The sequence below is a fragment of the Carcharhinus amblyrhynchos genome, chromosome 18 (genome assembly GCF_965287045.1).
Source record: "Carcharhinus amblyrhynchos chromosome 18, sCarAmb.v2.hapA, whole genome shotgun sequence".
Classification (NCBI taxonomy): domain Eukaryota; kingdom Metazoa; phylum Chordata; class Chondrichthyes; order Carcharhiniformes; family Carcharhinidae; genus Carcharhinus; species Carcharhinus amblyrhynchos.
The window spans coordinates 5958997-5971223 of record NC_137341.1 but is presented as its reverse complement, the minus strand read 5'-3'; the positions used below and the strand labels follow the sequence as shown (position 1 = coordinate 5971223).

The 12227-nt window shown below is 46.8% G+C and overlaps 1 protein-coding gene across 1 annotated transcript in view; it reads right to left on the bottom strand.

Moving 5' to 3' along the window:
- Positions 1–12227, bottom strand: part of apoltp (apolipoprotein lipid transfer particle homolog) — a 293932-nt gene that overhangs the window by 80269 nt on the left and 201436 nt on the right. The window contains exons 42-46 of the mRNA XM_080207085.1: positions 9880–10011; positions 7497–7646; positions 4449–4565; positions 1933–2143; positions 1468–1527 (exon numbers count right to left, since the gene is read on the bottom strand). Coding sequence (XP_080063211.1) covers positions 1468–1527; positions 1933–2143; positions 4449–4565; positions 7497–7646; positions 9880–10011 — 670 coding nt within the window. The remainder of the gene's footprint in view (positions 1–1467; positions 1528–1932; positions 2144–4448; positions 4566–7496; positions 7647–9879; positions 10012–12227) is intronic.

Here is a 12227-nt window from a genome sequence, read left to right as displayed (position 1 = left end):
CTGTGTGTTTCTCCTCTGAGTGCTCTGGTTTCCTCCCACAGTCTAAAGATGTACAGGTTAGGTGGATTGGCCATGCTAAACTGCCCCTTAATGTCCAAAGATCTGTAGGTTGGGGGAATTAGCCATAGCAAATGCACAGGGTTACCGGAATAGGGTGGAGGGAGGAGTTCTGGGTGGGGATGCACCTTTGGACAGTCAGTGCAGACTTGATGGGCCAAATAGCCTCTTTCTGCTCTGTAGGGATTCTGTGGTTCTATAAACACAAAAGACTCTCAATTTACCTGACTGGACCTGAACACATGTTCCATATTTGCGATGTCTGTGTTCGGTAGTCTCCATTCTCTCGTACGTTGGAACAGGTTAGATTTGTATGATATGAGTGGCAAATATGGATGGTTTGATGGTGTGTTATAAGGGATCTCAGTTGCGATGGCAGGATGCAATTTTACACCTATGTTGTAGTTTGAAACACAGTAAAAAGTCTGACAACACCAGGTTTTAGTCCAACCAATTTATTTGATAGTAAACTCACTAGCATTCGAGGGGTTTCCCTCTTTGTCAGGTGAATGGAGAGTTCTGGCCTCAGACAGAGCATATAAAGCACAGACAGTTGACAGATTACTGATTAGAATGCGAATCCCCACACCTAACCTGCTGTTCAAGTCCTAAAGCGGCCGACAATGTGAGTGGAAGGAGCACTGATCACAGGTTAAAGAGATGTGTATTGTCTCCAGACAGTACATTAAGTGAGGTTTTGCAAACCCAGGCAAGTCACGGGGGTTACAGAGAGTGCGACATGAACCCAAGATCCCGGTTGAGACCGTCCTCATGTGTACGGAACTTGGCTATCAGTCTGTGCTCAGCGACTCTGCGCTGTCGTGTGTCGTGAAGGCTGCCTTGGAGAACGCTTACCCGAAGGTCAGAGGCTGAATGCCCGTGACCACTGAAGTGTTCGCCAACAAGAAGAGGGAAACCTCTCGAAAGCTTGTGAGTTTACTATCAAATAAATTGGTTGGACTAAAACCTGGTGTTGTCAGACTTCTTACTGTCTTTACCCCAGTCCAATGCCGGCATCCACATCGTAGTTTGAAACTACAGAGAGGGAAAGGCTCCAATTTTCCTTCCATTACATGGTTATCCAAGGACCTCTCCTGCTCTTATCGCCAACATTGGGGTGTTCTGGGAGGTTGATAATCAACTCGTCTGAGGTTTGGCCACATTCTGAATACACCTTCCTTGACCATCAAGCCCTGGAGTGTGACTTGAACCTGGAACCTGTGACTCGGAGGCGGGGACGCTACCCACTGCGCCACAGGACAGCCGCATGGACAATACTCAAATCCTTGCGAAGCTCTGTGTCCAAAAGATGACAATCCCACACTTCCTGAACGTTCAACAAATGCAGCCATTGCTTTTAATACTTTTAAAGCCACTCAGCAGTGATCTTTTACGGAAAAGACTGCTAACTTCCATGGTGCCTAACGTCCGACTCCTGATTCCACAGCCGGAATTTTGCCGTCTCGTCCACTACGGAAATCGGAGCGGGCGGGCAGCGGACCACAGAAAAGGGAGAAAAAAAGCACGGAGAAAGTGGTTGAGGTAGAGACGTTGACCAATTTTTCAAAGGCATTTGGACAGATGCACGGCTAGGAAAGGTTTAGATATGGGCCAACTGCAGGCAAATGGGGTTAGTTTAGATGGGCTTTTCGGTCAGCATAGACCAGTTTGGGCCAAAGGGCCTGTCTTTGTGTTGTACGTTCTATGATCTCTGGCAGGATTTTATGGTTTCGGGACGAGCGAGACTGTAAAATCGCATTCAGTCTCTCCGTTTCTATCTTAAACTGGCAGAGCTAGTGAGAAAGTTGCCAAAGTTCCATTTTAATTTAATAATTTGGGCAATTTTACCCATTTGGACACAAACGTAAACCTTACCTGTTCTCTGTGCAATGAAGACAAGCATAATCTCCTTTGGATAACCTGCCGTCGCTAAGCTTTCGCTGTTGTGGTTATTCTTGATGATGAACTTCAGAAGTTCATCATTTGCGTAAGTGTTGAACGCACAGGCGATGGACTTCCCACCATCCACAATGATTTGAATGGAGCCCTCGAGGTTAGGAGTCAGGCCTTGCATATCAGCCTTTACCTGAAGCAGAAGAAGACTTAGTTTTTTATTTGCTCCCTTGCCTCGTTCGTATCTTCACTGAGGGACAAATGCCATTCTCAGCCAAGACGGTGGACAGATTCCCAGCACACAATCCTATACACAGAAACCCTACAGTACAGAAAGAGGCCATTCAGCCCATCAAGTCTGCACCGACCACAATCCCACCCAGGCCCTACCCCCATATCCCTACATAGTTATCCACTAATCCCTCTATGCATTTCAGGACACTAAGGGCAATTTTTAGCATGGCCTAACCCGCACATCTTTGGACTGTGGGAGGGAACCGGAGTACCCGGAGGAAACCCACGCAGACACGAGGAGAATGTGCAAACCCCACGCAGACAGTGACCCGAGCCGGGAATCGAACCCAGGTCCCTGGAGCTGTGAAGCAGCAGTGCTAACCACTGTGCTACCGTGGTACGATATACCATTGCTCTTCTTAAGCCACAGTGAACAGATACGCAACTGTGGCACTGATTGACTTGCCCTTAAAATGTTCCCTCTCCCACAGTTCAACTACTGAAAGAAAGACACCCACAGACATCCCCCCACTGCGATACCCTCCCCACTGACAGACAAACCCCCGCTCCGCCACTGACAGCCAACACCCTCACCCCACCGACAGCCAACACCCTCACCCCACCAACAGCCATCCACTGAGAGAACGTATATTACAAATTATTGTGCAGAATTGCTAAGATTTTAAGGGTTTTCTTTCTGTTCACTCTTGCAAGGGTTTCAGATAAAAGCACTGGGTGCTGATCTCATTGCAGTTTGTTGAGGGCAGGTTTGGGTTCTCAGTAGCTGTAGCAGTGTTCATACCTCCCTATACCATGCTGGATGTCATTAACTCACTGGCATTCTCCCCAACTGGGGTTGCTCGGGTGATGATGATGGGAAATAACTTAGATAATATCATCCCATCATTAATATGCCTGTCTATATACGGTCATTGAACAGCAATGATACCTGGAGAGTCACAATCAAGCAGCAATCACTGAGGGCACACAGAACTCCTCTCGGTGGGTTTTCTGTCCTCATCTCCCCAAGATGTAAGACAGAATTGAGTAAAATATCTCCCCCCGGATGTGCTGCAAATCCTTACTGACATCCTTCCAGAAGTAGTTTTCAGATGGATACCTGGGCGAGGGCACATTAAGAGCTCCGGACGTTACATCGTGGGAGACGGTGGCATCATGGTGATGTCACTGGACTAGTATTCCAAAGGACAAGGCCCAGAGGACAAGGGTTCAAATCCCACCATGGTGGAAGTTAAATTCAACTGGTAAGATTTGGAGTACAAAGTTAAAAGTTTATATACTGGTGTCACAAGTAGACTCGCATTAACACTGCAATGAAGTTACCGTGAAAATCCCCTAGTCACCACAATCCGGCGCCTTTTTCGGGTACACCAAGGGAGAATTTAGCAGGGCCAATGCATCATACCAGCACGAGTTTCCGACTGTAGGAGGAAACCCATGCAGACACGGGGAGAACGTGCAGACTCTGCACAGACGGTGACCCAATCCAGGAATCGAACCTGGGTCACTGGCGCTGTGAGGCAGCAGTGCTAGACATTAAGCCACTGTTCTATTATGGACAACTTGGTTCCACTGGAAACTGGAGTGAAAGTGCCCAAATGTAATTCACTCATAGCTGTCAAAAAATGGCTGGAGAAACAGTTTATTCATTTCACCTTCCGTCAGCCAAGACTAGATGCTCAGGCACTTCTTGAAGGCAAAAATAAAATGGAATTTACCCAACGTTCCCTCTCCCTTCTCCTTGGTGCTGATGTTTATTTGTGATCATAGAATCCCACAGTGCAGAAGGAGGCCATTCGGCCCATCGAGTCTGCACTGACCACAATCCCACCCAGACCTAACCCCACACATTGACCCTAGCTCGTCCCGCTGACACCAAGGGGCAATTTAGCATGGCCAATCCACCTAACCCGCACATCTTTGGACTGTGGGAGGAAACCGGGGCACTCGAAAGAAACCCAGACACAGGGAGAACGTGCAGACTCCGCACAGACAGTGACCCAAGCCGGGAATTGAACTCGGGTCCCTGGCGTTGTGAAGCAGCAGTGCCAATCACTGTGCCACCGTGCTGCCCTTGTAAAAGATTAGGGGGCTCTGTAAAAGCTATCACAATTTGTCACGGTGATACATTGACACATTAACAAGAAACACGTTTTGACATAAATAAAAATTTTTGGAGTACTTTTTAAACAACTAGAAGAATAAAAATGTATAATTATGTTTTACTGAATCCAGTTTCTTACCAGTACATCAATGTTTTGATCTATCAACAGGGTCTTGAGAAACTCTATATTGTGAGTAAGCTTGTAGCTCAGTGAGATATGATGTGCCTTGTGAACCAAAGTCAAATCTTCGATTATCTAAAATAAAATGCAATGAAAATTAAGTGCATTCATCAACGCTTTTCCTGTTATACACTCTGCATTACATTAGCACAGAGGACACACGCATTTTGTACAGTTTGACTGGTGATTAATGCTTAGAAAGTTGAGTGACAAGTATATGCCAAGAATAGATAGAATTTTAGATTGCAGATCAGCCATCATATCACGCCACAGGGGCTAAATGGCCTACTCTGTTGCTATTATTCCATGTGCATAGATCCCTGAAAGTTGGCACCCAGGTTGATAAGGTTTTTAAAAGGCATACGGTGTGTTAGCTTTTATTGGTAGAGGGACTGGGTTTCGGAGCCATGAGGTCATGTTGCAGCTGTACAAAGCTCTGGTGCGGCCACACTTGGAATATTGCGTACAGTTCTGGTCACCACATTATAGGAAGGATGTGGGAGCATTGCAAAGGGTGCAGAGGAGATTTACCAGGATGTTGCCTGGTATCGTGGGAAGGTCTTAAGGCTGAGGGACTTAAGGCTGTTTTCATTAGAGAGGAGGATAAGAGATGAGTTAGTAGAGGCATACAAGATGATCAGAGGATTAGATAGGGTGGACAGTGTGAACCTTTTTCCTCAGCTGGTGCTGGCTAACACAAGAGGACATAGCTTTAAATTGAGGGGTGATAGATATAGGACAGGTGTCAGAGGTAGGTTCTTTACTCAGAGAGTAGTAAGAGCGTGGAATGCCCTGCCTGCAACAGTAGGGGATTCGCCAACATTAAGGGCATTTAAATGGTCGTTGGATAAACATATGGACGATATTGGAATAGTGTAGGTTAGATGGACTTTAGATTCACAGGTTGGCGCAATATCGAGGGCCGAAGGGCCTGTACTGCGCTGTAATGTTCGATATGTGTACTATAATCCAAATGTGTTTCTATGCTTTATTAATGTTACTTCCCTGTTGCCAACAACTGTATCTGAAACAAAGCCACAAATGTCAAAGTCAATAAAACAAATCACAAATGGTTCATACAGGGATTTGAAAGTGCAAGCTCCTTGCGTGAAAGCATAGGATGTCTACAGTGCAGGAAGAGGCCATCTGGCTCACTGAGTCTGAACTGACTGTCTCAGAGTACCTTAACCAGGCCCTTTTCCCTGCTGTATCCCGACAGCACCACATGTTTACCATGCCTAATCTCCCTAACCTACACATCTTGGGACACTGAGGGTCAATTTCGCATGGCCAACTAACCTAACGCGCACATGTTTGGAGTGTGGGAGGAAATCTGGAGCACCCAGAGGAAACCCACGCAGACACGGGGAGAATGTACAACCTCTACACAGACAGTTACCCCGAGGTCAGAATCGATCCCGGGTCCCTGGTGCTGTGAGGCGGCAGTGCTAACCACTGAGAGACCCTTTGCACTGACCATTTTCCATACTGAACCTGTCCTGCAACAAACCCCCCTCACCTATTGCCCTGATATTCACTGACTTTCATTAGCCTTTCAATTTTAACTTCCAAGTAGTTGCCTACAGGTTCCTCTTACAGCCTGCTTCCCAGATCTCTAACCTTCTCCAGCTCTTCAGCCCTGCACACGTCCTCCAATGGCCTACCAGTCAGGTCGACAGTCTGTATATCACCCCCACCATGCTACCAATCTTGCTCTGCGCTCAAGCACTCTGACTCCTTTACCTCTTATCACCTTCAGTTTTGAAAGATTGTTCTTTAACGGGATGTGGAAAGATGAGCATTATGTTGCCCATTCCAAACTGCCCTTAGTTTTGCTACAATCTGAGAAGCATTTGGAACGTTTTTCCATGTAAAGCTGCCACACACACGTGTTTCTAATGATAATTTGGGAGAGTTACTGGACTGATTTGGTGACGAGGCATTGGGGAGAGACGGCGGGGGCCCAGAGATTGACCATATGGTTCATCTCAATGGGGATTGGAAAGAAATGAGCTTTTGGCTGGGCCAAACTGATACATAACTCCTCCGTCATGACACCTAATTGCATTTGAATGTTCTCCAATATTGCCGCCTCTGTTATGTTCCGACACAGATTATTTCAAACATTAGTCACTCTGAGTTAATTATCGTTTGCTGTTGTATTTTCTAAATCTACTGCTCACTAATTCAATCTTCTTTGGTCATATTCGGAAGCGAACCTTTGTCGCTCATTCAAAACTACATTAACAACCATACAGGATGGTGTATTGGTCTGAATCACAGTTTAAAAAGTGCTGATAAACTTTAAAATAAAAACAAATGCGCATGTAGCCCTTAAAGTAGATTGGGGTGTCTCGGTGGTGAGCTCTGCTGTCTCACAGCACCAGAGACCCGGGTTCAATTGCGGCCCCCGGTGACTGTGAGAAGTTTGCACATTCTTCCCGTGTCTGCGTGGGTTTCCTCCGGGTGCTCCTGTTTCCTTTCCAGTGAAAAGTATTGTTTCTTGTGCGCTATACAGACAAAAGCATATCGTTTGTAGAGGAGAGGAGAGAGTGCAGGACGTAGTGTTACAGTCAGAGCTGGGGTGTAGAAAAAGATCAACTTAATGCGAGGTAGGTGCATTCAAAAGATATGCGGGTTAGTTGGATTGACCATGCTAAATTGACTGTGGTGTCAGGGAGATTAGTAGGGAAATATGAGGGGTTACGGAAATAGGGCCTGGGTGGGACTGTGGTCAGTGCAGACTCAATGGGCTGAATGGCTTCCTTCTGCACTGTAGGGACTCTATCGAAAACACAGTGGGAGTCTGGTGCAACAACATCAATCTGTGACTGTTTGATGAGATACCACCACAAAATAAAAGGATGTTAAATTTATACTTTATCATTAAACAAGGAACAAGGATTATGGATTTACAGATGTGCAAATCTGGTTTCGTTTGCCCACAATCTTCCAGTTAATCGTCTCCAAGTACAGGTAGGGCACGTTCAGCGTTGTTAATTTTACCTGCTTGTTGTCGATGATAAATCGGACTGACCGTTTGTACGTGTCACCCCTTTTCTCAGCTGTTAAAGCCACAAGTGCGTTTCTTGGAATTCCAAGCCGCGAGGCGCCATCGATGTTGTGAGACAATGAGGCGTTAATCTCCTGCTTGTCCTGGAAGGAAAGAAACGCGTCAAATTTGGTAATTGTTACATGTTAGACATTCCATTTTGGTTCCAAAGAAGTTCAAAGAATTAAACCGCAATATGTCCAAAGGGTACAATGTGTCAAAAGAAGCGGTCTTATCTTGTTAATTGTAACTTTTACAATGTGAAACTTTTCTAATTATCTTCTAGGTCACGTGAAAGACAATACATGACTTTAGACAGTTACATATTTTATGGGATATCACGGTGGCACAGTGATCAGCACTGCTGGTAGAAAGGGTCGACAACTTCATGTTTTTAGGTGTCCAGATCACCAACAACCTGTCCTGGTCCCTCCACGATGACGCTATAGTTAAGAAAGCCCACCAACTTTCTCAGAAGATGAAAGAAATTTGGCACGTCAGCTGCAACTCTCACCAACTTTTACAGATGCATCATAGAAAACATTCCTTCTGGTTGTATCACAGCTTGGTATGGGCTCCTGCTCTGCCCAAGACCACAAGAAACTACAAAGGTTGTTAATGAAGCCCAGTCTATCACAAAACCAGCCTCCCATCCACTGATTCTGTCGACACTTCCCGCTGCCTCAGGAAAGCAGCCAGCATAATTAAGGACCCCACGTACCCTGGACATTCTCTCTTCCACTGGGAAAAAGATACGAAAGTCTGAGGGAACATTCCAACTGACTCAGGAACAGCTTCTTCCTTGCTGCCATCAGACTTATGAATGGACCTACCTTCCTCTACACCCCAGCTATGACTGTAACACGGCATTCTGCACTCTCTCCTTTCCTTCTCTATGAACAGTACGCTTTGACTGTGCAGCGCGCAAGGAACAATACTTTTCACTGTATGCCAAAACATGTGATGATAATAAATCAAATCAAAAACTGCTGCCTCACAGCTCCCGGGTCGGAGTTCAATTCTGGCCTCAGATGACTGTCTGAATGGCGTTTACATGTTCTCCCTGCATCTGTGTGGCTTTCCTTCCTGGTAGAAGAAGGTGGAAGAGAGAAGGCCTGGGGTGCGTGGGGTCCTTAATGATGCTGGCTGCTTCGCCAAGGCAGTGAGAAGTATGGACAGAGTCAATGGGTGGGAGGCTGGTTTGTGTCTCGGACTGGGCTTCGTTAACAATCTTTATAGTTTCTTGCAGTCTTGGGCAGCGCAGGAGCCGTACCAAGCTGCGATATAACCAGAAAGAATGCATTCTATGGTGCATCGATAAAAGTTGGTGAGAGTCGGTAGACTTTGGACTGTTTCCTTCCACAGTCCAGAGACATGCAGGTTAGGTGGATTGGTCACGCTAAGTTGTCCCTTAATGTCCAAGATGTGTAGGTTACGGGGGTAAGGCTTGGATAAGATACACTGTTGGAGAGTCAGTGCAGACTTAATGGGCTGAATGGCCTCCTTCTGCACAGTCAGGATTCCATGATTATTATCCAGACCACTTAGGTGTTTTTCTCCTCTCGTCTCTTTTTCTATCCACCCCACTGTGGTTGAAGTAGAATGTTCTGTCCATAATAAAGTCGGCGGGGGGCGGGGGGTGATCCTGAGCCCACACCCTCTACCTCCAGTCGGGGGGGCTCAAGATCCAGAGAAACCCAAAAATTGTGAATCTCGCCAGTGTGGTACCGATTTCAGGTAATGCCCATAATGAGGGAGAACCTGACTTATGTGTGGAGTGGTGTTAGAAAGAGAGAGGGTGATGCCAGCGATGACAGTGGAGGCAAGGGGGTGGGGCGGAAATGGAGGGAGAGAGGGACAGAGATGCCGGCGACGGGATGTGGGGGGGTGGGTAGTGGGAGCGAGGGGGGAGATACCGACAATGTTGCGGGGGGGGCGGGGGAGATGCTGGCAACGCAGATGGAGGTGGGGGGGAATGGAGAGAGAGGGGGAGATGCCAGCAATGACGGGGGACAGGGGACATGCGCCGAAACCTCCATGGAGGAATGGGAAGTGGGTGCGGTTTTTTTTGGTCTGATTGGGGCACCCTTTTTCAATGCAGCCGTCTCTAAAGGTACGTTTAGAGAAATGCCTCGGTTTTCAGTCAGAACTCAACACACTGCCAATTGGATTTAGCCCATTGTGTCTGTGCTGGCCATTGAGCATCGATCTACTCTAATCCCATTTCCCAGTACATGCTCCGGAGCCTGGTATATTCTGGCATTTCAAGTGCTCATCTAAATGTTCTTAAATGTTACGTGAAAAGAAGACAAGATCAAAGCTACACATTGCACTTACAGCACCAGCCTTCAGGGTGAGCAGACCTTCCAGTTCAGTCTGGTCAATGTTTATCTGTATCTGTGACCCAAACTCAGTTCCATTTACCTCCATATAACCGAATCCATCAATTTTCAGTGGGACGCCTAGATCCTGAAACAGAATAAATGAAAGCATTATTTACACACAAAAAAAGCACAATCCATTGTGCCCAAAGAACTATTCACAACTGACAAATGATAAAGTTAACTAATAAAGTGAAATTCATTTTGGCATTTTCTAAATGAACAATAAGATTCTACACTCTGCACGATTTTCTTACCCATTTACAATGTATAAAGACAGCTGTTATATAATAATGGCGATCTCCGATTTATCAGAAATGCTACATCAGCACTGATTTTTTTTTATTTGTTTGTGGGATTTGGGTGTTGCCTGCTGAACCAGCATTTATTGCCCATCCCTAATAAGAACATAAGGACATCAGAAATAGGAGCAGGAGTCGGCCATCTAGCCCTTCGAGCCTGCCCCGCCATTCAATAAGATCATGGCTGATCTGAAGTGGATCAGTTCCACTTTCCCGCTTTCTCCCCATAACCCTTAATTCCCTTGTCTGTCAAAAACCTATCTACCCGTGACTTAAATATATTTAGCGAGGTAGCCTCCACCACTTCAACGGGCAGAGAATTCCAGAGATTCACCACCCTTTGAGTGAAGAAGTTCCTCCTCAACTCCGTTCTAAACTGCCCCCCACCCCTTATCGTGAGGCTGTGCCCTCTAGTCCTGCTGTCCTTTCTGAGCGGGAAGAATCTCTCTACTTCTACCCTATCCATCCCTTTCATTATAAGTCTCTACAAGATCCCCCCTCATCCTTCTAAACTCCAACGAGTACAGACCCAGTCTATTTAGTCTCTCTTCAGAGTCTAACCCCCTCATCTCCGGTATCAGCCTAGTGAACCCCCTCTGCGCTCCCTCCAAGGCCAAAATATCCTTGCGCAAGTGCGGCGACCAAAACTGCACACAGTACTCCAGCTGCGGCCTCACCAGTGCCCTGTACAGTTGCAGCAAGACCTCCCTGCTTTTATATTCAATCCCCCTCACTATAAAGGCCAGCATCCCATTCGCCTTCTTGATCACCTGCTGCACCTGCAGACTGGGTTTTTGCGACTCGTGCACAAGGACCCCCAGGTCCCTCTGCACCGTAGCATGCTGCAGCTTTTCGCCCTTTAAAGAGTAATCCCTCCTACTATTATTCCTGCCAAAGTGGATAACCTCACACTTGCTAACATTGTACTCCATCTGCCAGGTCCTCGCCCACTCGCTCAGCCTATCCAGATCCCTCTGCAGACTTTCCACACCCTCCGCACAATTTGCTTTCCCACTCATCTTCGTGTCAATTGCCTTCAGGAAGAAGGGGTGAGCTGCCTTCTTGAACTGCTGTAGTCCCTGAGGTGTAGATACATCCACTATGCTGTTAGGGAGGGAATTCCAGGACTTCGACCCAGAGACAGTGAAGGAATGGTGATATAATTCCAAACCAGGAAGGTGAATGACTTAGAGGGGAACTTGCAAGCAGTGGTGTCCCCATGTATCTGCTGCCCTTGTATTTCTAGATGATAGCAGTTGTGGAAGATGCTGTCTAAAGAACCTCAGTGTATTCCTGCAGCTTATCTTGTAGGTGGTACACACTGCTGCCACTGTGAGTCAGTGGTGCCATGAATGAGTGATAAGGTGGTGGATGGGTTGAATGTTTGTAGATGAGAAGACAATCAAATGGGCTGCTTTATCCTGGATGGTGTTACATTTCTTCAGTGTTGTTGAAGCTGCACTCATCTAGGCAAGGGGGGAGTACTCCATCACATTCTTGACATGTGCCTTGTCGATAATGGACAGGCTTTAGGGAGTCAGGAGATGAGTTACTTGCTACAGGATTCCCAGCCTTACAACTGCTCTGGGAGCCACAGTATTTATATGGCTCATCTGGTTATTAGGAAGTAACTTAGAATGAATCTCAACAGTACAGAAAGAGGCCATTCGGCCCATCAAGTCTGCACCGACCACAATCCCAGCCAGGCCCTACCTCCATATCCCTACATATTTACCCACTCCTCCCTCTAACCTATGCATCTCAGGACACTAAGGGTAATTTTAGCACGGCCAATCAACCTAACCCGCACATCTTTGTACTGTGGGAATAAACCGGAGCGCCCGGAGGAAACCCATGCAGACACGAGGAGAATGTGCAAACTCTACACAGACAGTAACCCGAGCCAGGAATCGAACCTGGGTCCCTGGAGCTGTGAAGCAGCAGTGCTAACCATTGTGCTACCGTGGCACCCGTTCAGTTTCTGGGCGTTGATGGAGAAGGG